General features: G+C 39.7%; 1 protein-coding gene across 2 annotated transcripts; it reads left to right on the plus strand.

Annotated features, from left to right (window-relative positions):
* The first annotated feature begins 13,233 nt into the window (after positions 1-13,233).
* Positions 13,234-24,974, plus strand: wipf2a (WAS/WASL interacting protein family, member 2a). 2 transcript variants are annotated; one of them, XM_072660192.1, is made up of 9 exons: positions 13,234-13,374; positions 13,479-13,598; positions 15,979-16,110; positions 16,334-16,466; positions 16,579-16,710; positions 18,120-18,734; positions 20,278-20,496; positions 21,658-21,759; positions 23,053-24,974. In XM_072660192.1, exons 3-9 carry the CDS (start codon positions 16,051-16,053, stop codon positions 23,094-23,096), a joined length of 1,305 nt encoding a protein of 434 aa, XP_072516293.1. In that variant the 5' UTR covers positions 13,234-13,374; positions 13,479-13,598; positions 15,979-16,050; the 3' UTR covers positions 23,097-24,974. The 2 variants fall into 2 exon arrangements, with proteins under 2 accessions (XP_072516293.1, XP_072516292.1); XM_072660191.1 differs by having other exon boundaries at positions 13,234-13,598.
* The last annotated feature ends 1,278 nt before the right edge of the window (positions 24,975-26,252 follow it).

Raw genomic sequence — 26,252 nt, forward strand, 5'->3', positions numbered from 1 at the left:
CTTAATATAACTCTGGTGGCTGAGGTTGTCCCCACCATCAAAACTAAATATACGCCTTTTGTTAGAGTTGGGTTTTCTGTTTTATCTCCCAAAAGACATAAACGAGGAGACACCGACAGTGATACTCCTGCTCATGTCTCCAAAAATCTCAACAAACTGTGCCAAAATGGTTTAACCATGTGTCCTTCCCCTATGACATGCAAAAAGGTTCCCATTTCTTTTTTACACTTCCAACATGAGCTACTATTTGTTAGTCCTATTTTGAAGAGCGTACAAGGTGTCCAATAATACCAGTGCAGATTTTTATATTGTAAAAAATTTCCCTGTAGCTTTTCTGACATTTGCCATGTTGTGCTATGATTTGACTCCAAGTATCCAGGTATTATTTTCACACTTCTTCTTTCACACGTCTCTCTTCGAAATTATTCTTATTAGTTTTTATAAAATACTATGATTAAAAAGGGTTATCTAGATAGTTAACAATTGGGTTGGCTTGTCTCACTGACTGATACTTTCTAATTATACAATGTCTAATTTGTGAATATTTCCAGAAATCACATTTTTCTTGTACTGTTCGATAAGTTTTCTTTCTACATAAATGAAGCATAATCTCAACAGTTGTGATGCTGTGTTTACATCACTAAATAAAACCATTAATATGTCTATATATATATAAATATATATACATACGCTTTACCATATTTTCCTTTCTCAACATTTCCAATTACTCTGGAAAACATACTGGAAGTGTATCTACCAACAAGGGAATGCATTTACACACTAGATACAACATATGGGCTGTTTAAATGGAAACCTTTTACTAATGCGTCTTACGACCATCAGGCATGTCTTCTTTAACTCCCATTCACATGCTGTATACATATTTACGGTGTTGTGTCAATGGTGCAAGTACATAATAGCACATTAGGAGGTGTATTCAGTATTAAGTAGCCTCTCCACCCAGATCATCAACGCCCTACGGGACTGTGAACAGAAGTGATAGTCTCGCTGAACACCTGAGTCACAAGGGAGGATACAGGTGTGACCACTGTCTTTGTTGTTCTTATTTTTTTGTTTGTTTAACTTGTGTTTTTCCTGCATGGTAGGTTGCCATACCATTTCGGAGCAAGAATTCATGGGTAAGTTATGCGTGGCCTGGGGTGTGAGCCAGGCCTAAACCAGTCTGTTGACTCTTACAGTGTGTGCTGCTTTAAGAAACCCGCCCCATAAACAGTCGATGGAAAGCGGAGGTAAACATGGTCCTGCCACTCAGTGACATGCAGTGGTAGCACTGCTTATCATCATGGCAAGTTAAGCTCCAGCTTTGGAAAGAAATCAACAACGTCTTAATCAAGGTCAGGTAAGGCTCTACCATATTTCATTCAGGACTTGCCCTCCTATAATACAAGCCTAATTAAAACAGCACTATTTGGAACTGTTTTGTTACTTATCATTAATGGTCATGTCCAAGTTTATTGTTCGGTAGTATTTAATGACTGTGTGTATCGTAGGAATAACTTCAACTGAAGATGTCTTTGAATCTCACAAATGTTGTATGGGTTTACTTTTCTTGAGATATGCTCGTAAGATAAACACTCAAACTTTTAAATAGAGTGATAAGAGGCGTTCAGGAGTGAGGCCATGTCTCCTGACTGATTCAAATTGCTTGTGGTTTTAGTATTTTGCCCCAAAATTAACATTGTAAAATATGCAAGAAATTATATATATCTTTACTGCAGGTGAACTTGTCAAATTTTAAGTTGTTAATATGCGGTACTGCTCCTAGCCCACTGATATGTCGGCAAGACAATTTTAGGTGATGCACTACATCCATCCATCTATCTATCCATCCATCCATCCATCCATCCATCCATATATATATATATATATATATATATATATATATATATATATATATATATATATATATATATATATATATATATATTGTGTGTGTAGTGCATCACCTAAAATTGTTATAAAAGAAACAAACATTTTAATTATCATTATTTATTTATTCTTTTTTTTATTTTTGGGGGGGGGGGTATCAACAGACAAGAGGATCTCATTCGCACCTACTGCCTCTGAATTTTGTCATGCATGTATAGTGTGGACTAACACCAGAGGGTGTGGCTGAGTATACAGTCCCCTTTTGTTCTAGCCAAACCCGTTCTTGGCTCTCGTCGATACACTTTCCCAGAACAATTCCATAAATACCTTGAGGTTTCGACTCAATGTTTGCCCATCTGTACCTGTACCTGTTTGATAGTTGTGAAAGATACAGAGACCAATATATATACATTTTTATAGATACAGTGCAAGTATTGGGTTCCACCAGGAATACATTTTAGAAGTTGAATGAGGCCAAAAATATACAATTTATATATATATATATATAAATAATGAAACAATAATAATTAAATGTATAAACAAATGTTTTAACAAACAAATTAGGAACAATATTGTTTGTCGGTGTGTGACGCAGAGTCTGGCAACTGAAAAATAGAAGAGAATAAACTAAAACACAAGGGTAAAAATAAACTGTCCTGGTCTTTGGGATTTGTGACGGCTACGTGAGGTATAAATGAAAATACGAGCAGTAAATAATGTCTTTACTTTCAATTAAATGTCAATGTTTAAGTATAGATCTTTCTGTTATTGTTAAGTGTAATAACAACAGCACAGTAATGCAGTATTTGTTTGTAAACCCATTTAGTTAATCATACGCTGCATAGTGGACTAAAAACAATGTGATATATATATATATATATATATATATATATATATGTATATATATATATACATATATATACGTCCATTCAGTCATCTCCACTTACCATATAGGAGCACTCTGTAGTTCTATAATTACAGATTGTAGTGCCTCTGTTCCTCAGCATACTTTGTTGGCCTCCTTTTACCCTTTTACTCCTTTTATATATATGTGTGTGTGTGTGTGTGTGTGTGTGTGTGTATATATATATACATGGAGGTAAAAAGGACAGTTAAAGTTAAGAGACATATACTACATTAAATAAGTATGGAAATGTAACACCACATTGAACATTTAAAAACTAAAAACGTTTTTCCTCTTTTTTTACAGGCTCAGGCCTTGAACGTGCTTTTGTAAACTATGGTAAGTGTGTTTTTCATAACATAAAAATGGGAGTTAAAAAACTGAAGTATTCACTTTATCTTTTTAAAAGGCAGTAGGCAGTAAATTAGCATTAATATTTATGCATCTTCAGATTAAATTGGTTTCCTGTTATTGCATATGCCCAAATTTTGGTGAACTAACCTGTGTTACTACGTGCTATAAAATGCTTGTTTTCAGCCTGGCCATCAGAGGAGCCTCTCTGAGGACCTTGAGCTTGAGGATGATGACAAAGGATGTGTGCTTGTCTCTAAAATTAATCCTGATGTAACAGCACATCAGGGACTAAATGAAGGTAAATTCAGTATACTGAAAACATACTGTCTGATACACTATATAAACATAAGTACCGGAACAACTGCTCATTCACTGTTTCTTCTGAAATTAAGGAGATTAAAAAGAATTAAAAGAAGGCTTTCTAATGGATTTTAGAGCCTTGCTGTGAGGATGTGATTGCATTCAGTAACAAGAGCATTAGTGAGGTCAGGATGATGGATGATCACCAACAAACTTCATCCCCAACTCCCTAACTCATCCTAAAAAGTATCGGATGAAGCACCATCATTCCAGAGAACAAAGTTGCACTGCTCCACAGCTCAATGCTGGGGGGCTTTATACCTCACTAGCCCATGCCTGCCATAAGGCATGGTGCTAATAGGTTCATGTTTATCTTCTCCAGAGTCCTATTCTATCAGCAATACTTCTCTGCAGGGACTAGACAAGCTGTATGTGTGCATTTGCACATTTGTTTCAGCAGTGGGTGCAATGTAAAGTAGCTGAATGCACAGATTAGAAAGGGTGTCCACAAATATTTGGACATATAGTGTATTTCCCCTGCTGCTCCTCGCTGAGCCCTCTTTCAACCTTCAATCTATTTCAACTGATCAATTGATACTCAAATAATAGTAATGTTAGGGTTACAAATAACAGTTTGGGAACAGGATCATTGATGTTCTGGACCATGTGCTTTTTTAACATATATTAATCATTGTTAAAAACAGTGTTACTGATATTCTAGTGCATACATATGTTGATAAAGTTGTTGCTTCTGATATTATAGGAGATGAACTTATTGGTGCCACAATTCACTTTGACCACCTAAAGAAGAATGAAGTGATTGAAATACTGAAGTTAATTGAACCATACCATGACAAGGTGGAAGTGCTGACAAAGCCAGGCCTGAGACCCAGCAAGAGCCTGGAAAAACTGGATGCCAAAATCAAAGCTCCAGATGAGGTGGGTGGCCAAATCTATTTAAAATACATATTACTATAACTATAGGCTCTGGAGTGCTGGGGCCCTGTACATTCATGTGATTATCTAATCAGCTAGTCATGTGGCAGCAGTGCAGTACATAAAATCATGTAGCTATAGACCAGCAGCTGCATGTAATATTTACCTCAACCATCAGAATCACCAGTGCCAGACAGACTGTTTTTAAGTATTTCTGTAATTGCTCATTTCCATCAACAATCTCAGAATGATGCAGACTGAGACAGAGAATGGCCAGACTGGCTTGAGCTGACAGAAAGACAACCTCTGATAACCACTCTGTGCAATTGTGATGAACAGAAAAGCTTGTCAGACTGTACAACACATCAAACCTTGATGCAGATAGGCTACAACAGCAGAATACCATGTCAGGTTCTACATTAGTCAGCCAAGAACAGAAAGGAGAGGCTGCAGTGGGCACAGGCTCACCAAAACTGTGTAGCTGAAGATGGAAAATCTTTGGTCTGATAAATCTCAATTTCTGCTGAGGTGCACAGATGGTAGTGTCAGCTTTTGTCACTAACAGTATGAATCCATGAACCCAACCTGCCTTGTGTCCAGTCCAGGGTGGCAGTGTATGTGTATTGTGTGGGGATGTTTTCTTGACACACTTTGGGCCCATTAATACAAAAATTAATCAATCATGCTAATGAAGCACGAGGTCATTTTAGACAAGTTTTAAGAACATGACAATGAGTTCAGTGTTCTTCAGCGGCCCTCCCAGTCTCCCAGAATCCAAATCCAATAGAACACCTTTCTTATTAAAGCCATGCCATATAGGATTGAGACGGTTTTATGATCAAAGAGGTATCAGTATAGTGTCTCTAATAACACACTTAGTAAGTGCACCTATTAGTCTGGTAATTAAGTGATGAGGTGTGTTTGGGCAGAGAAATAACCAAACTGTGCTGGACTCTAGACTTCTCGGACCAGATTTAGACACTGCTGCTATACAAAATACTGACACAGAAAGGTATACAATATAACAAGCATTTGAGACAGTTGGTATAACAGCAAACAATCAAGAGTATGTAATAAATCCAACTGAAATACATGATAAACAGAGTGAAATCAAAACATTAACTCCTAACACACTGTTCCTGTAGATGCGTAAGGATTCTTACAACAAGCTATTCAATGCCAAAGTCAAGAAATTCATGAAAGAAGATCCAAGTGGAAGAAATGAAGACCATGCAAGCAGTTCCCCAAATGGCCAAGTGACTATCCAGGGTTTGAGCAATGACATGACAGTGAATCTGCCTTTAAAGGACATCCCGACAACGGACATGGCACGCAGAAAGGCAGATGTAGCAGCTTACCTCCATATGCTAAAACGTAAAGCTCCAGAACTTAATACTGATGCTGTTTCAGAATATGAATACAACTCAGATTTGCTGCTACAAGGTTCTGATCTACATGAAACAGGTGAGGTTAAAGCCCCTGAACTTAACATTGATGCTACATCTGAATATGACTATGACCCAAAACGCTTCCTCCAAACAAAAGATGGTCATAAAGGAGCAAGTATAAAGGTACCAAAGACCAGAACAAACATTGATACTTCAGGGATCATGGCTCCTGACAAGGACTTGTCTTTAGCGAAGCTGAACATGAATAATCCAAACATACACGATTTGACATCATCAGGAGCTTTGCCTAGAGGACCAGATCTTGAAGACACAAACTTGAAGTTCCCCAAGCCTGATTTAAAAGGTCCAAATCTGAACATGAAGTCTCTTGATATGGATCTACCAGACATAAATTTGGCTTTCCCTGAAGCTGATATGAAAGGGCCAAAACTAGATGTGACCTCTCCTGACATCGATGTTGATGGCGCAGCAAGTAGATTCAAAATGCCAACATTGAAAGCACCTAACTTTAACATTTCAGGATTCAAAGGACCCAAATTGAATGTTAACGAAGACTTGGACAGGCCAGATTTGGGTTTCTCATCACCCAAATTGGATGCAGACATTGGTGTTCCTGACATTGACATCAGCGGGCCTAAAGCTAGTTTAAAATCTCCCGAAACTGACTTTACAGTCCCAGACATGAACTTGCCTTCAGGCAAAGTGAATATGCCCAAGTTTAAGATGCCTGGTTTTGGACTTTCAGGCCCAAAGGTCAATGCACCTGAGATGAACCTCTCACCTCCTAAAGTAAAAGGAGAAATCAATTCACCAAAACTAGATTTGAAATCTCCTGACATTGATATTGATGGTCCATCAGGCAAATTTAAAATGCCCAAATTCAAAACACCAACATTTCACAATTTAGGTTTTAAAGGACCTGATTTAGATGTTAAAGGAGACTTGGACAGGCCAGATGTGGGCTTGTCTTCACCCAAATTGGATGCAGACATTAGTGCTCCTGACATTGACATCAGTGGACCCAAAGCTACTTTAAAAGGTCCTAAAACTGACTTTACAGTCCCAGACATGAACTTGCCTTCAGGCAAAATGAGCAAGCCCAAGTTTAAGATGCCTGATTTTGGACTCTCAGGCCCAAAAGTCAACACACCTGATATGGATCTCTCACCTCCTAAAATAAAAGGAGAAATTAATTCACCTAAACTAGATGTGGAGACTCCTGACATTGATATTGATGGTCCATCAGGCAAACTCAAAATGCCCAAATTCAAAACACCTAAATTTAACGGCTTAGGATTTAAGGGGCCAGATGTGGATGTTAAAGGAAACCTGGACAGGCCAGATTTGGGTCTTTCATCACCCAAATGTGATGCAGAAATTGATACTCCTGACATTGACATCAGTGGACCCAAAGGCACTTTAAAAAGTCCCAAAACGGACTTTACAGTCCCAGACATTAACTTGCCATCAGGTAAAATGAGCAAGCCCAAGTTTAAGATGCCTGATTTTGGACTCTCAGGACCAAAGGTAAAAGCATCTGAGATGAACCTCTCGCCTCCTAAAATAAAAGGAGAAATCAATTCACCAAAACTAGATTTGAAATCTCCTGACATTGGTATTGATGGTCCATCAGGCAAACTCAAAATGCCCAAAATTAAAACACCAAAATTTAAGGGGCCAGATGTGGATGTTAAAGGAAACCTGGACAGGCCAGACTTTGGTTTCTCATCACCAAAGTTGGATGCAGAGATTGATACTCCTGACATTGACATTAAAGGACCTAAAGCCAGTTTAAAAGTTCCCAAAAAAGATATGAACTTGCCTTCAGTGAAAATGAACAAGCCCAAGTTTAAGATGCCTAATTTTGGACTTTCAGGCCCTAAAGTAAAAGCACCCGAGATGGATCTCTCACCTCCTAAAATGAAGGGAGAGTTTAATTCACCAAACCTTACACTCCCACAGTTAAATATAGATGCCCCTACAGGTAACATTAAAGCCCCCTCTCTTGAAAAGCCAGAGATGGATTTCAATGCACCTGACTTCAATGCTGATGTTCCTGCAGGAAAACTGAAAATGCCTAAGTTTGGACTTTCAGGTAGTTTACCTAAAGGCCCAAATATCAAAGGCTCCAAAGTAAAGGGAGCAATTAATGCACCAGATATGAATCTGGCTTTCCCTGAAGCTGATATGAAAGGTCCAAAACTAGATTTGAAGTCTCCTGACATTGATGGTCCATCAGGCAAACTCAAAATGCCCAAATTGAAAACACCAAAATTTAATGGCTTGGGATTTAAAGGGCCAGATATGGATGTTAAAGGAAACCTGGACAGGCCAGATTTGGGTTTCTCATCACCCAAATGGGATGCAGATATTGATACTCCTGACATTGACATCAGTGGACCCAAAGGTACTTTAAAAAGTCCCAAAGCGGACTTAACAGTCCCAGACATGAACTTGCCATCAGGCAAAATAAACAAGCCCAAGTTTAAGATGCCTGATTTTGGACTCTCAGGACCAAAAGTCAACGCACCGGAGAGGAACATCTCACCTCCTAAAATAAAAGGAGAAATCAATTCACCAAAACTAGATGTGAAATCTCCTGACATTGATATTGATGGTCCATCAGGCAAACTCAAAATGCCCAAATTCAAAACACCTAAAATTAGCATTCCAAAACTTAAAGGTCCTGATTTAGATGTTAAAGGAGGCTTAGACCGGCCAGATTTTGGTTTCTCATCACCCAACTTGAATGCAGACCTTGGTGCTCCTGATATTGACATTAGTGGACCCAGAGCCAATTTAAAGGGTCCTAAAACTGACTTTACAGTCCCCAACATGAACTTGCCATCAGGTAAAATGAGCAAGCCCAAGTTTAAGATGCCTGATTTAGGACTTTCAGGCCCTAAAGTCAACACACCTGAGATGAACATCTCACCTCCTAAAATAAAAGGAGAAATCAATTCACCAAAACTAGATGTGAAATCTCCTGACATTGATATTGATGGTCCATCAGGCAAACTCAAAATGCCCAAATTCAAAACACCTAAAATTAGCATTCCAAAACTTAAAGGTCCTGATTTAGATGTTAAAGGAGGCTTAGACCGGCCAGATTTTGGTTTCTCATCACCCAACTTGAATGCAGACCTTGGTGCTCCTGATATTGACATCAGTGGACCAAATACTAGTTTAAAAGGTCCCAAAGCGGACTTTACAGTCCCCAACATGAACTTGCCTTCAGGTAAAATCAACAAGCCCAAGTTTAAGATGCCTGATTTTGGACTTTCAGGCCCAAAAGTCAACACACCTGAGATGAACCTCTCACCTCCTAAAATAAAAGGAGAAATCAATTCACCAAAACTAGATTTGAAATCTCCTGACATTGATATTGATGGTCCATCAGGCAAACTCAAAATGCCCAAATTCAAAACACCAAAACTTAACGTCTCAGGATTTAAAGGGCCTGATTTAGATGTTAAAGGAGGCTTAGACAGGCCAGATTTGGGTTTCTCGTCACCCAACTTGAATGCAGACATTGGTGCTCCTGATATTGACATTAGTGGACCAAATACTAGTTTAAAAGGTCCCAAAGCGGACTTTACAGTCCCCAACATGAACTTGCCTTCAGGTAAAATCAACAAGCCCAAGTTTAAGATGCCTGATTTTGGACTTTCAGGACCAAAAGTCAACACACCTGAGATGAACCTCTCACCTCCTAAAATAAAAGGAGAAATCAATTCACCAAAACTAGATTTGAAATCTCCTGACATTGATATTGATGGTCCATCAGGCAAACTCAAAATGCCCAAATTCAAAACACCAAAACTTAACGTCTCAGGATTTAAAGGGCCTGATTTAGATGTTAAAGGAGGCTTAGACAGGCCAGATTTGGGTTTCTCGTCACCCAACTTGAATGCAGACATTGGTGCTCCTGATATTGACATTAGTGGACCCAGAGCCAATTTAAAGGGTCCTAAAACTGACTTTACAGTCCCAGACATGAACTTGCCTTCAGGGAAAATGAACATGCCCAAGTTTAAGATGCCTGATTTAGGACTTTCAGGCCCAAAAGTAAAAGCACCTGAGATGAACCTTTCACCTCCTAAAATAGAAGGAGAAATCAATTCACCAAAACTAGATTTGAAATCTCCTGACATTGATATTGATGGCCCATCAGGCAAACTCAAAATGCCCAAATTCAAAACACCAAAATTGAACATGTCAGGATTTAAAGGTCCTGATTTAGATGTTAAAGGAGGCTTAGACAGGCCAGATTTGGGTTTCTCATCACCCAACTTGGATACAGACATCGGTGCTCCTGACATTGACATCAATGGGCCCAACACTAGTTTAAAGGGTCCCAAAATGGACTTTACAGTTCCTGACATGAACTTGCCATCAGGTAAAATGAGCAAGCCCAAGTTTAAGATGCCTGATTTAGGACTCTCAGGCCCTAAAGTCAACACACCTGAGATGAACCTCTCACCTCCTAAAATAAAAGGAGAAATCAATTCACCAAAACTAGATGTGAAATCTCCTGACATTGATATTGATGGTCCATCAGGCAAACTCAAAATGCCCAAATTCAAAACACCTAAAATTAGCGTTCCAAAACTTAAAGAACCTGGTGTGGACGTTAAAGGAGGCTTGGATGGGCCAGAGTTTAACCTGTCATCACCCAAACTGAATGCAGACCTTGGTGCTCCTGACATTGACATCAATGGGCCCAATACTAGTTTAAAAGGTCCCAAAGCGGACTTTACAGTCCCAGACATGAACTTGCCATCAGGTAAAATGAGCAAGCCCAAGTTTAAAATGCCTGATTTTGGACTTTCAGGCCCAAAAGTTGACGCACCTGAGATGAACCTCTCACCTCCTAAAATAAAAGGAGAAATGAATTTACCAAAACTAGATGTGGAATCTCCTGACATTGATATTGATGGTCCATCAGGCAAACTCAAAACGCCCAAATTTAAAACACCAAAATTGAACATGTCAGGATTTAAAGGGCCTGATTTAGATGTTAAAGGAGGCTTAGACAAGCCAGATTTGGGTTTCTCATCACCCAACTTGGATGCAGACATTGGTGCTCCTGATATTGACATCGGTGGGCCCAGAGCCAATTTAAAGGATCACAATACTGATTTCACTGTTCCTGATATGAACCTGCCATCAGGTAAAGTGAACATGCCCAAGTTTAAGATGCCTGATTTTGGACTTTCAGGCCCTAAAGAAAAAGGTATGAAGTTTACTTTACCTGAAGGTACTCTCAACAGCCCCAAAATGAATGTGAAATCTCCTAATATTGACATTGATGGTCCAGCACATACAGAATCTAATCTTGGAGCTCCACATCTAGATGCAAGTGTGAGTTCTTCTAATTTTAAAGTGCCAAATCTCAAGAGCCCAAGAGGGAACTTCAAAGTCACAAATGGTTTGGGTCTGGATGACAGTATTAGAGATTCTAATGGTGCTATGTGGGTTCCTGAAGTTGACACCGCTACGTTCAGGGGAATGACACAAACTCCTAAGACAAATTTAAAAACTGGCATCACAGGCCCCAATATCCATTTAGATTCAGGCATGAAGAATCCTAATCAGTATGGAAAAACATCAAAAGGCAGTATGAAAATCAAAGACTTGGAATCTTTGGTATCAGGCATGGAACTTGAAGTACCAAAAGGCACCTTAAAAGGTTCAAAGTTTAAGTTCTTAACACAGGTGTGATGGATTCATGTTCAAAAAAGACAAAGATGATTCTGTTGATGGATGTTCTTTTTTTCTAAAATGAATGTTAATATTCAGATGTAAATACTTTCAAGTTGTGCCAAATGTACCGCAATTTCATTACAATTCTTCATACAGAAAATCACATGTTTGCATACTTTGTGCATGATATGAAATGTGTTTACATATTGACATTTAAAATATATGTGACTTTTCCTTAAGGGGCAACTTATAACTTTTATAACTTAATTTTTATGTAGAAGCACTATGCAAAGAAACAGTATGAATGTAAATACACTGTATTGTGCATCAATAATATCACTGTAAAGTTAATGGATTATTGAATGTGCTTGTAAATACTGTACAATAACATTGAAAACTTTATTAGTATAATGACTTCTATTTTTATGATGCACTTATTTATCAATGAGAAATGAAATATTCTGTTGGGGGTTTTGAGGTTTACTTTTTCAATTTTATTGTTCTTTTACTGTTGTACTGTAATGTGTAGTTTGTATGCAGTGTTTAATTGTTTGCAAGTAAAGACTTATGTATCAAAACTGGAAAGTTCTCCCTGCTGATCCATTTCCATTTCCCAAAAATTCAATGTTAAATGTTACTTCAAATATATGTACTTTACGTAGCTACTTCTTATGTGTTGTCTTTAATCCTAGTTTTATTATTTTTTCACTATAAAACACTATAAAACAGGTTGGTCAGCATGAAACAGGTCTGATGGCAGATTACATCTCCCATCAGACCTGTTTCATGTTGACCAACCTGTCAGCACTAGCCGACTGTAGGCCACTGTGGTTCCAACTGGACTTGTGTGTAAACATTTAGGTCCTGTCTTGATTTGTCATCGGCCTTCTGATCTTGAATTTACCCAGCTGTATTCTATGTATTGGAAATGCTGGAAATGTAAATTAACACTGGCTCACGACGGGAATGTTTGTCTGAGCATTTGAGGAAAAAAAATAATCCACAAAGCATGAAGGTATTGCAAACATGGTCTTGAATTTTTTAACATTGCCTTTTTGAGTATAAAATGACCTGGTTGGTTATAAAGTCAGTTTTGATACATTTTCAATCCATTCAGTCTATAAATACTAAATATTTACTAATGTATCATTTTCGGCCTATAAGATAAGACAAGGCCTAAAAAAAAATTTAATGGAGGAAGAAAATGTTGTCACTCATTACTGGGCGCTTGAGATTGTTTTCAAATAACAGTTTAATTCATTTAAAAAATAATATATTTATATGAAGTAAATGTGCCAACCAAAACAAAAGAGACAATAGTTAGAAACCATGTCAGGTTTGTATTAAAGTTTATTATAATATTAAATATTTTCTCCTATGTTGTAGCACTCAGAAAGTATGGGTATATTAAGAGTATTCATATAGAAAATACCTTTATTAACCTAACCTTGAATATTGTCTGATATCTATTGGTTTTATCAATACTGTCCAGCCATTTCCAAAAGCAGCCGTGTGTCTCAGTTCAGGTAGACTAACTATATATTTTCTTTAAGCTGTTCTGAAAGGTTGACTCCTGGCAAACTAAAAAGAAAAATAGAAGTGACTAGTGTTCATTGAGCTTATCCCCAGCCTGGCAGCAGCTAAAACTAGGTTACTAATACCTTTTCGGCTCCAATCGGAGCACTTCGGCCATCTGCCTCCATTTTGTGTTGGCTCCTCGGTTTCCGGGTTCCTTCGATGTGGGTTCGCTGAAGCCCTGAAGGAAGCAGTGGCCCTTCTTCACTTGGCTGAGAGGAAAAGTTAAAAGAGCTGGAGGTTCGTTTCGTGGCGGCTCGTTGCTGACCTGCTAAGTTTGTCGGGCTTTAGTTTGGAGCAGTAAGTTTGTCAGCTTCATTTCAGGGATTCGCCGCCAGTCTGCCTCGCTGGCGACTTGAAAACATGAAGCTGTTTGCGATTAGTTAACGCGACTCCGCTGCCAGTTTTCCTCTAGGAGCCGGTGGGTCAGTCGGTCCGTCAGTGCCGTGTTTTGCTGGGGCGTTCTGACGGAATCTCGCTTTCGTCCGATGCTGTTGGAAACACTAACCGTCCAGTAGCTGCAGGTAAGATATGGTTGACATAGCTAAAGTCTCCACACTTTTTGTTCTCAGAGCGACAGGAGAGCCGTAGTTTAACGAGTCGTGCTGTTGCTGCTCTGTCCTGATAAACCTTGAATCTTCTGACAGGAAGAATTGAACTTTTCCCTCAAGAACCGCTTAGGTCAAGCCACGAGATCTCCAAATACAAAGACTTCCAGTTAGCTACTGGCAGCAAAGGTAGCTAGCTAGCTGTCTAACGAACTTAACCTATCTTTCTGACTTAACATAGACAGTATTGCCGTTTACCTTCTGCAGGGTTGCCACCTTTAGCCTACTTGATGTTTTCTTTACGCAGCAGCTCACCGGAGCCTGAATCTCTGTGTTGTTGCATTGCCAAGCCGAGCTCAGTATACCTCTATAACCGCGCTCTTTCCTCAGTTATGATCTCTTATTATTTCTCTGATATGTGGATCTGATCTGTTTGGTGAAGTTTCTGAGCTAGCACAGGTCTCCAGCCGTGGGTTTTACCTGCTGGTCCATTTCCTTGTTCAGGTTTCCGTGACAATTCAACGTCAAATGCTACTTCATTTATTTGGCTACTTCTTATGATGTTGTCTCGGCGATTATGCGTGTAATCATAGTTTTATTATTATTATTATTATTATTATTGGCCTCTCTCTCTTTTCTTCAAGTGAAGTGAAGTAGGAGGCTGTAATCAGCCACCAGCCCTGTTTCATGCTGACCGACCTGTCAGCACTAGCCGACTGTAGGCCACTGTGCTTACCACTGCACTTCTTCTGACTGTGTGCAAGCTTTGAGGTCCTGTATTAATTTGTCATCGGCCTTCTGGTCTTGACTGACCTGAACATCAACCAGAAATTCAGAAGGAGAATATCTATGAAGAGAATTTTTCTCAGAAAACAAAAAGCTTTCCTCAGGTTAAGCGCTTGGCTGGTTATCGTACCTATAGCTCTATATCACAGATGCACTGCTCCTTCCACTCCTTCACCTGTAGCTTTAGCTGCAAATCCTTCTGTATGAAGGTCATCATTCTGGTTTTGTATGTTTACGTGTATTTGAGAAAATCCCTTCTATAGGAAAGTTGCTTTAAGGTAGTAATCTGGTTGGTTAATGCATTTAGCTGTGCATTAGAGCTGTGCTGCTTTATTCTGTCTAACTCTGCAGCATATTCGCTGTGAAGGTCACCGTTAGTTCTTCCAAAGTTACACATCTAGGTTAAACTCATTTGCCAGACTCTGAACTGTCTGAGTGTGAGACTGAGGAAAGTTGGGAGACGCAGGACTGTGTCTACACTTTAGAAATGGTTAATGAGCTTTCATTTTTTAGGAGATTAAAAAAGGAATGAACTATTGAGACTACTTTATGGTTTTAAATAAATATGGTCACCTGAGCTTCTTTTTCCACCTGAGCTCGTTTCATAGCTGACACTTCTGTTACTGGTTTGGTAGCCGGTGATCCTGCCTTACGACATTCCTTTTAGAACCGGCGAAGCATTGTATCACTTCATATCTCTGTTTACCTGCTGTGTGTGTGTGTGTGTGTGTGTGTGTGTGTGTGTGTGAGAGAGAGAGGCAGAGAGAGAGAGGCAGAGAGAGAGAGGCAGAGAGAGAGAGGCAGAGAGAGAGAGGCAGAGGCACTGGGATGTTCTTGTGTAAACCTGTTCAAACATTTTTGGAAAGTAGGGGTGTAGTCTAGGTTGTAGCGAAGGGAAGGCCTAAAGGAGTGTTAGCATTCTGCTAAAAGCAGCAAGCCAATCAGACTGGTTTGGAGAGCTTCAGCAACCAGAATTTAGGCAATCAGCTGAAAAGACGGAAATAACCGGGCTTGGTTCGATTTTGAATATGTTTACTCTTGTTTGCATGCGAGAAAGGGTTAAGTGATGTAAATTTTTCTTACATTGACGTAGGGCTGGGGCGATATGGTAAAAATACTATATCCTTGATATTTAAAGACTTCTTTTGCAATACACAATATTTATCACAATACGTATTAGCACAGACTAAAAACATCCATAGCCACAAACTCTTAAACTACTATTTAGATACTCTTCCGTACTGAATACAGTGATTTATATTCACCATCTGTTGAATTGCATCTAATTAAACTAGTCAAATTACACTGTTTGTAATGAAACCTGATCAGTGTTTATTAAGCACTAACAGTATCCTTCATATGCTTAGAAAAGCATATTGTTATCAAGATAACAAAATTTATCACACTACAATAAAATATCGTCATATTGCCCCGCTCTACATTGAAGTGCTTTCAGGTACAGGTGGTTGTGTTTTGGAATAGATTTCTTGACAGTTCTTGACAGGTGACATTAATAAATACTCATATAAACTCATATAAAATATACTTGTGTATTTTATCCATTTTGCAGAGCCTTTGTGAGTGAATAAAGACGACTTGCTGAGATTGAGGCAACAATTGGGGTTCTCAGGGAAGCACCAACATGCCCATTCCTCCTCCACCCCCTCCTCCTGGACCTCCACCTCCCCCTACCTTCAGCCAGGTAGCTACCGTCCAAAGATAACAAGTTACACGTGTCGCTGGAGACAGTGGGATTTCATTTATTAACTGTTCAGTAGCCAGAACACATGGATATTATTGTTACTTTTATTTTACTAATAATTATTTCCAGGTTAAAGATGCTAACGCCAGTACTATTAACACACCACTCAGGCAATAATTCATAATAAATTTATCTTAACCCTTAATTTTCCTTTTTTTTACAGGCAAACACTACTCCACCCAAACTCAGTGGTAGTGAAGCTAAAGGAAGAGGAGCCCTGTTGTCAGACATATGCAAAGGGGCCAAGCTGAAAAAAACCAGTGGGGTCAATGACAGAAGTGCACCCATTCTTGAGAGTAGGTCACAAGCATGTAGCGAAGTCAATTTCAGAGAGTCTTTTGGAAAAGTAACATTAATGTTTGCCTAGATGTATTATGGTTATTCATCAGCCTCTGTGTGTGTTCTTAGAATCTGGCGGAGGCGGAGGTGGAGGGGGCAGCAGTAGTGGCGGAAGTGGAGGGGGGTTTGGTGGCAGTTCTGGACCAATGCCAATGGGAGGCCTGTTTAGTGGAGGAGTGCCTAAACTACGACCAGTGGGAGGTAGTTTTATAAGGTCTTTCACAAAGAAAGCCTTTCTGTCATTTTCAGCACAAGAAACCTCACATTCTTCTCCTGCATGTATAAAATGTAAACTTAAGGACCATATTTAGTTTTTCCCAGTTGCTAAAAGCATTTGGAGCTAGATTTAGTCTCAAAAGACACGATGATTCTTTTTTTTTCATTAAAAAAGGCTAAACTGAATAAAAACTTACTATGCAGGGCCTATATGTTTATGCAGATTCCAAATAGCTTTAAACAGTAACTTAGAAGCTTTTGAAAATATTAAAGCTTTTGATTTATGTTAAAAATGCAATGCCAAAAATGTTTAGAAAATGTTCATCAGGTAGCTGCAGATTTAATGCTTTTAATCCACCATTTGAAATTAAATGTTCGGTGCTGCTTTTAGACAGTCACTTAACACACATCTGCCAGCCAGTTATCAGTATACAATAATGTTTACATCCTTACTTATTCAGATTGTCTATTTAAGGACTTTAGTTTCTAGTTTCTTTAGTATGTGAGAGTGTTGACATTATGTTGTTCTACTGAATATATACAGGCAAGTCCATAAGTATTTAGATACAGTGATCTTTTTTTGTAGTTTTGCTTCTGTACACCACCTCAATTGATTTGAAATGATGCACTTTCAGCTTTAATGTAAGAGGGTTCATCAGTAATATTACATTAATCATTTTAGGAATGCCAGAGGGGATAGGTATGGCCTTAGTTGCCAGGGAGTTCAGGTGTGTCTTGTGTTGTATGGTTGAACTGCGTAGAGTCCACATGGAACTGGTGGCACTGAGCATGCATCAATGGTACTAGTGGCTAGGTATGGCCTTAGTTAACAGAAAGACCAATAAGCTTGGAGGGGTGTGGGTCTAGGATGCCAGACCTCACTGTTGGGCCTTCTAAAGGTGTTGTTGGCTTAATACAGTGACACTGACAAAGGGAGGTGCCCTAGTGGGTGGTTAAAATATGGGTGCAGGGAATGGGTTGGGCCCTAGGTGTAAACCCAGTTATTAGGTGGGGTTACAATTGGCCCTGAAAGTGATTTTTCAGGTAATTGTCTAATTAAATTTTGTGTATGTGAAAATGGAGGGACAATGTTTAAGAAAAAGGCTGTAATTACCAAACAGGTTAAGTAATATTTTTATTAAACCCTGTGGATCAAACACATTTCAGTTGCTTCATTTTTAAACCATTAAGGTGGTGTATAGAGGGAACATTAAAAAAAAAATAAAAAATAAAAAAAAATAATAATAATGCAGTGAAAACAGTGATAACTGTTGCCAGATTTTTAACGATAACGGGTTGGCAGAATTTGGGAGTTGAGTTTTAGTCCATAAATAAAATTTAAGTGTCAAGCTGTTAACTAAATAGCATTAATGGAGGTGTGTGTCTTTTTGCAGATGCTACTGCTGGAAGGTCAGCACTGCGGCCACCCGGTTCCCGCCCTGCAGTACTACGTACTGGCGGCCGCGCTCCCTCACCCGTGGGCCGGCAACCGAAAGAGGAACGTTCCTCGCCACCTGAGCGGACACGTAACCCCCGCCCCTCATTGCCTGACATCTCCAAACCTGCCAGTGCTACGAAACCTGGTGGCTCTGCCCCACCTCCCCCTCCACCTTTCAATCGTCGGCCCAATAATGTCCCTCCCACCTCCCATCAGAAGGTCACTGGTCCCTCACTCAGTCGTGAGAAGCCCCTCCCACCACCACATGCAAACAAAGCTCCTCCCCCTCCGTCGCCTGCACGCGACGGCCCGCCAAAAAACACCCCTTCATCTCGCCCTCCGCATGCATCTTCCTCTGCGCCACCACCACCCCCACCTCCTTACCGCCAGCCACCTCCGGTCGCTAACGGTGACCCAGCCCCTGAACTGCCACAGAGACGTAATTCCCTGAGAAGGAACAATGCCAACGTTAATGCACGCAGCCAAGCCCCGCCGCCTCCTCCACCGCTCCCAGCACAGCAGAGCAGCCGCCCTCCACCACCATCTCGAGATCCTCCAGGACGCAGATCAGGTAAATGACCTGCAATTATGACTGCTAATGTCATTCAACACTACATGTACCCAGTCAATTATTCTTGGTGTCCTACCTAGGGGTCCGAAAGAAAAAAGATCAAGAAAAAAGTATAGTCCGATCCGTTACTCTAAACTATCACATAAATGCATGGTTCCAGCCTACACCCAGTGGCATCACTGTCAATTAGGCTGTCTGTCTTCCAATAATAAGGCCAATGCTTAAGACGGCCGTGTACATGATTTTGGACAGGTTTTGACAGGTTGGAGGGGTGTCAGAACAGAGAAATTAGACAACTCTGCTGGTTTCAGTTCCCTTAGTTCCCTACCCCAGCCTTATAGCTTGTTTACACCTTACGTTACCTATGTAAACCTAATTCCAATTACATTGTTCCACAGAAATGTGTCCCCATTTGCGTGACCAGATAAGATCTGATTTTACGTAAATAAACACACGTGTCATTTCTGTTCAACTTCCAGGACGTTTTGAAAACATTGGGCCTTATCTTACACTCCGCCAACAGTCTATTTTCACGCCTTCCGTCTGCGTCGTTTAAATGGCAACTGTGCTTGCGAATATATCTATGCCGGTGGGCGTGGCGGTCTCGAAATGAGGTGTGTTAAGGTAATTTTCTTGCCAACGGAAAACGCAAGAGCTCCACTGAGTGAAAACAATCTAGGCAGTTGTCAACCGTCAGATGTTCATTGCTATCTTGGCAGTGAATTGTCAACACAGGTGTGTGCCCAACGCTTGTACACCCCCCAACGCTTTGCGCCATTAAAAATAGCAATCCGCCAAAGGCAGACTGCACCTGGCTCCTAATGGCAGGTGACATTATGATTGGTTTATACCACGTTACACCCAAAACGCACCCATAATTAATTAAGAGACTTAGTACATGCCTTTTGCGCGTTTTGAGCCGCGCAAGGTGTACTTTTCATGCCGTTAAGATAAACTGACACCCTAAATCAAGCTGTGCTGTGCGTGGTTGACTGCTTGCCTAAAGATTGCTAAAATAGGGCCCATGGTTTCTCACCTGTTACTACTAGTTTGTTAAGCTCTGTCAAATGTCTGGTGGGAAAAAAACTAATAATCTGTATTGGCAGATGAGAAATCTGCCTTGCAGCTGCTGTAGTGTTGGGAGTGCTGCAGCTTCTTGGACACAAGTCAAGTCAAAGCTGGTGGAGAAACAGTGATGCCTTATATAATCATAATTGATTATAGTAAACATGAAGCATACAACAGCAGATCCGAATTATGAAGTGACTCAAGTTCTCAAACAACTCCACAGAGAACTCTGCTATTCTTTGCTACCATATTGAAGAACTTCCCATTCCCCAGTTTGTCATGTGATCCTCAATAATATTATTATTATTATTAGTAGTAGTAGTAGTAGTAGTAGTAGTAGTTGTAGTACACATTATTATTATAGTGTTGTTATTGATAAGAATGTATTACATTAATTTTAAATACCTACTGCATTACAAAACCTTCAGAAAGTATTTTAAAGATATATGTGGTCATTTTTTTCCCCCTCAAAAAGCACCCCAGGCTCCCCCCTCTGGAGCTCGGAATGGCACTCGAGAAGCCCCGCCTCCTCCCCCATACCGTATGCATAGTGGCACAACGCAAACATCCTCTGAACCACCCAGCAGAGGGAGGCCTCCTCCACTCTCCTCCACAGGTCGCCAACTCTCAGGACCCCCGCCTCCACCCCCACCTGTTCGCAATGGACACACCTCTGCCCCCAAGGCTTTCGCAGGTGAGTCTGTAAGCCACAAACAAATAAAGATACAGTATACAGTATATACAGCTCTGTGCATCAGAACCCAGTCCCACCTGTTGTAGGGGTGTTACTGTTGTCTCTTGACATTAGGACTAAAGTGCCAGTAAACCAGGCCATTGTGAAGCTGAAAGCATCAGAATAAAAATTCATAGCAGAATAGCATGTACTTGAAGCAGATCAATGACCTGAAACCTAATGCTAAAGACATTCTTATGTTTTTTTTGTTCATGGCTGAAAAGGGCCGGGAATTGTTTTGACTGTCCATGTCTAAGTTGCTGCACTGAAGTTAAGAAGGCCCCAAAACAAGTCTCACTTAAAATGGCTTCCAAAATTGTAAAAGCAGTTTGAGAGTAGCGAGCTTAATTCTACAGAACGTTGCCTCCAGACATCAGTCCCTGATCAGCTTATCTGAGCATTGGATGTTATCAGGCTTTGAAAATATCCCTGCAGTCAAATGATCTCTCAGGAATTCAAATGGGACTCTTCCAGTTCCTCATTGCGTAAACTCATGAAGCCTGTTCACGCAATGCAGAGAAGTTGTGAGATCATATACAGGGCAACATGAAATGCTACAGTGTCCTCATCGTAGGCAAATGACCTGTGCTCTGCGGTAAGAGGATGCTGTTTATTGATGAGATTGCAGGTGTGGAAAAGAGCACATTACTTTCACTACTGTCTCCTTTCTCCACAATAATAGATTTTGACACCAGGAACAACTAAACACTCAAAATCCTGTGTAGAAATATCAAACAGAATGACTGTCTGTTGATCTGGGTAATATGACATATATCTTATTTGTTGTTATTGTGCTGAATCACCTCTTAATTGGATTATGGGCAGAATGGCTGACATTATTTGTGTTTTTCCTTATTTTTCATGGTTCAATTTAGTAAAGTGTGTTTACTTTATGTAGTTAATACTAAATGGCCAAGTGGGACAAGTTCTTAAAGCGAGAAGGGGTCCTCATACTGAAAAGGTTGCGTCTGCTTTGGGTTTGTGCCTCTGAATTTCCTGTTCTATTGACAATGGCTGCCTGTATGCAGCTTGATGCCTCTGTCACCAATGAGCGTACCCTGAATTCACTAATTTGAGTGTTTGGAAACTTAACCTTTTTTTGTATCGACTTGTCACCTTTAGATGATTTTGAGTCCAAGTACTCTTTCCATCCTGTTGAGGACCTGCCCCCACCAGAAGAGTTCAGACAGTGCACTAAAATCTATCCCAGTAAAACACAAAGAGGTAAGAAGGTTTTACCCAATTCACTCTACATTCTAGGAAGTATTGGTAGCCACACATCTACAAAGATCAGCAGCAGCTGGAGCCCGAGAGAGCACAATTGGCCTTGCTCTCTCTGGGCGGGTAGATGGGTGCTTTCCTCCTAGTTGCCTGGTAACATTTCATCGACTGTATTTTAAAAAGAAGTGGTGGCTAGTTGCACATATTTCTGAGGTAGCATGTTACAGTCCTAACCCTCCCAGTGCTGGGAGCATTACTTGCGATTGCGGGGAAGAGTACGTATGAATGGGTTGTGATAATCTAAAATTGAGGAAAACTGTACGAAAAAAAAAGATGTTTCTTTGGGCAGTTAGTGTTTATTTAATACCATTGGAATTAACAAAGAAAACAGTACTTTCTGGTATTTAAGTGTGAGTGTTTGCATAGCCCTCTTCCCAAAGCTCTTCAGAAGAATCACAGTATGCTTTGTTTGGCTAGTAGTACTGTATTTCGTTTATTTTATAAAATGGTTAATCATGTTTTACAGTATTGGGAACAGATTTGTCACAATACCAGAATCTTCATTTTAAGTATATTACATTGCTTTCTACCAAACAAGACTATGGCAAAAACATTCTTTGTCTAAACACCAAGAGGGGAAAAAATGAATGGCTGGTCACCGAAACGAATAAAAGGAAGCATAGCTTAGCACTGTAACAAGAACATTGTAATTATATTTTTTATGTATATATTTTTTTAATATTCTCTCGGTTTCCTCTCAGAAGAGATGGTAAAAGCTGGTCAGCCAGTGTTAGCCTTTAGCCTTATATATATGCATGATGTTATAATCATCATTAAAAAGCTCATATAAAAGCTCAGAAGTCCACTGTAGGTTCACTGGATGTTTTAGGTAGTACATAAGTTGGCTAGATTTGTTCTGTGGTTCTTATTACCACCACTGTAAAGAAATCTATGGTGTATTAAATGTAGTACATTTCTCTACAATTAACTATTCACACCAAAGCACTCTGAATGACTTTGTTTACATTGCATCCATTAAATTATGCATGAAGAGTGAAGCATTTATATAACTGGGGATACAGCGGCTGACTATCAGAAAGGTCTGGAGAAGATATAAACTTTCGATTAAAGTTAATTTAAAAATACTTTAGAGCATTTCTATTGGTCCATTCATCATGAGAATTCGACACAATGTAAATAACAACCAGATTCTAATTAAGTCAAGGTCAGGGCAGTTCTGAGTGTGTTGCCTCTTGTTAACACTGAAATATCTCCTCTGTCTGTCTCTTACTCTAGCTGTGATGAGAGGAGCTCCTCCACTGCCACCTGTTGCAAGGTGAACTGCACTCAGGACGAAAAATGACTACAAAATTTGAACCCAGCTCCACACATGCACACCAGCACACTAATCCATCTGAACACTCTCAAAGTAGACGTGTTAAAAACAACACAGTTCATGCTACTGTTTTAACAGAACCGTGTGTCCAGAGAAAGACTTTTAACACAATCGGTAGGTTATCTGATTTAACACTAACAATGCGTTCAGATGTGTTCTAATAACACAGTTCGCAGCACACATATGCTTTCACAACATATGTTAAAATAGTTATAGCACAGAGGTGTGTTCTCCATCAGCACATGCTTTTTGAGAGAATACAAAAAGCTGTTGACCTCAACAGAATACTTTTGTGTCCTCACCTGAATAGATAAATCATCAGATGAAGACCTTACAAATCACTTTTTGTTTTTTTACATAATGAAGAACTAAATGAGTGAATGGCCAAACTTCTATATACAAATACAAATGAATATTAACTATGCAATAAAAAAAACACTTTGCCAGAGGTGCCCAACTAGATTAATTTAACCAGATGACCACATAATGGGTTGGGTTTCCAGACTCTGACTAAGCTAAAACCTCAATACACTAAATAGAATTATTTTCACTGGTGAATTTCATTGGTGAATTCTCATTGCTGGATCACTTCTTCCAAGTGGTAAGCTACGTATGTCTGAGAAACCGACCCAGTACCTGCTTCTACCTGCTCCTAACTGATACCTCCAGACCGTAGAACACTATGCAGTGTCATAAAGCATAACACACCTGCACTGTGCCTATAGATGACCCAAGAGAACTGTTCTATAGATATACATTCCTTCTAATGTGACAGCTGCACAATCTTTTGACTAAATGGACCAAGCACTTGTGTAATATCATACGTATCTATGTCTATTAGTGTGAGAGTGAGAAATAAGAAGTAATGAGTTGAGTAGACAATCATTGCATTATGACGTCTAAGAATCACAAAGTAAATTTTTACTCTCATCATAGACTGTTTCTCCCAAATGAGAGCCAATGTGTCAAAGTATTATGCAATAATAAATGAATTTTGAAATGATTATTTTGCCAACTGTAGGGCCAATAGTAGTTGTGGGCCCTGTGTGTGCTAAAATCTTTGATTCCATTTGGATTACGTCTCTGACTGGGGTTGCTTAGCAGGATTGCGGAGCAGCTGTTCTTTTGCCTTTGCTATGAGGGGCAAATACGCAGCAATACCCGTGTATGTGTTGTCTGTGAAAAAGGGAAATCTGATATCATGATTTGTATGTATTAAACTGACCTGAATCCTAACCACTTCTTTAGTACTGACCAAATATCCTAAGTGCCACTCAGCACACAGTATATGCAGTAGGCCCTGATATTTTTAAGGGGTCTGCTCATGGATATGTGCTGCAAGATGTGCTGTAATTGCAGCACCCTATTCTTTTATTAATTAATACCTTATGAATTCTTAAGAAGTTTTGTCATTCACAAATTCGACTGGTACCAATGGTTTTTTTGTTTTGTTTGTTTGTTTGTTTTTAATAAAACACTAGTGTGCTAATTGAGAAATTGAAATGTAATAATGTATATTACACTATATATACTGTAGTTAAAGATTTTTATTGTAAAGTTTTGTAATACAGAGAATTAAACGTTAAACATATAACAGTAAAAATGTTTATTATAAGGAGACCCTTTCTTACCAGGTCCCTCACCGTGAAACGTTTATCCGTATGCAGCCTCTAAGTGGCCGGACATGGGTTATCCTTTTTGGCCTGTTGCAATTTTCTGTAACTTTGGTGAACAGTTCTGAGCTGCAGAATGTGCAGATTGAAACTGTAGGCTGACGTTTGTACGATTATCGTGTTAAATTTGAAATAAAAGGTTGTGGGAAGTATGTGTGGTTTTATTTGGTTTATTGCTCAGTAGGGAGACTGGAGTAAGAGTGACTCCAGCAGCGCACACAAAGGATACTGAGGTGGCAGGACAGCACTGTGAGTTAGCTAGCCAGCAAACTAGGTGATTTAGTGTTTAATCCTGGAAAAGACTCATCTTGCGAGCACAGTAAACTGGAAAACAGCAGATCTGGACCGTAATGTCTTTTATGTAAACGTCGCCTATGTATCCTCTAGAAGTGGCCAGAGACGAGGTTTTCTTTTAACAACATTTGTTGACTCCTTCTTGGCCTGTTGCAATGTCCTGTAACTTTGGTGGCTAAACACTTCTGAGCTGCAAAATGTCCAGACTGAAACTGTAGGCTGACATTTGTACGACTATTGTTTTGGTGCTTAAATAATAAAGGTTTGTGTGATTTTTATCTTATTTTAGTAGAAAAACATTTGGAAACTATTCTAGCAGCACACACAAAGCAAATATTTGAAATTTTCCCGGGAATTATTTTCCGCGAAAATGTCAACAATAAAAAGACCCGCCAACAGGAGCCGGTCGCTGGGGGGAGGTTGAGCAATTTGATTGGATGTTTGGGGCCCGTTGCACTTGTCCAACCAATGAGGTAGAGACGCTGTCATAGGCCTGGAGGTTCCAGTTGATCCAAAATAAATGATGTAATGTTTACTGCTTCTTGGCCTGTTGCAATGTTATGTAACTTTGGTAAACATTTGAAATAGAAGCTTGTGGGAAGTATATAAGCACGTTAATTCACGTTTGCTCAGTAAGAGGACTTCAGCAGCGCACACAAAGGATATTGAGGTGGCAGTACAGCACTGTGAGTTAGCTAGCCAGCAAACTAGTTAAGGTGACGATACCCCAACGCTGACTTTAGTTAGAGGTCACGTTTTGTGTTAAATCCTTACGGAAATACCGCCCACGTAGCTTCTTAAGTGGCCAGAAATTGCAAGGACATTTGTTGACTCACTGTTGCAGTTCCATGTAACTTTGATAGCTAAACACTTGTGAGCTGCGAAGTCTCCAGACTGAACTGTAGGCTGACGTTTGCACGACTATCGTTAAAACACGTTTTTTTCTGTTTGTTTTTTTTAGTAGAAAGACGTTTGGGAGCTTCAGCAGTGCACAAAAATCATATCAACAATCACTTATTATGTTTACAATTTTCCCGGGAATTTTTTTCCGCGAAAATGTCAACAATGAAAATACCCGCCAACAGTAGTCCGTCACTATATGCGCAGGGGGGAGGTTGAGCAACTTGATTGGA

The sequence above is a fragment of the Salminus brasiliensis genome, chromosome 17, assembly GCF_030463535.1.
Source record: "Salminus brasiliensis chromosome 17, fSalBra1.hap2, whole genome shotgun sequence".
Classification (NCBI taxonomy): domain Eukaryota; kingdom Metazoa; phylum Chordata; class Actinopteri; order Characiformes; family Bryconidae; genus Salminus; species Salminus brasiliensis.

Bases quoted from the DNA above. Each gene is read 5' to 3' on its own strand.
- wipf2a (XM_072660191.1), top strand. From the start codon at position 16,051: ATGCCCATTCCTCCTCCACCCCCTCCTCCTGGACCTCCACCTCCCCCT. The intron at 16,711-18,119 runs GTAGTTTTATAA...GTCTTTTTGCAG, and splicing joins TAAACTACGACCAGTGGGAG to ATGCTACTGCTGGAAGGTCA. The intron at 20,497-21,657 runs GTGAGTCTGTAA...TGTCACCTTTAG, and splicing joins TGCCCCCAAGGCTTTCGCAG to ATGATTTTGAGTCCAAGTAC.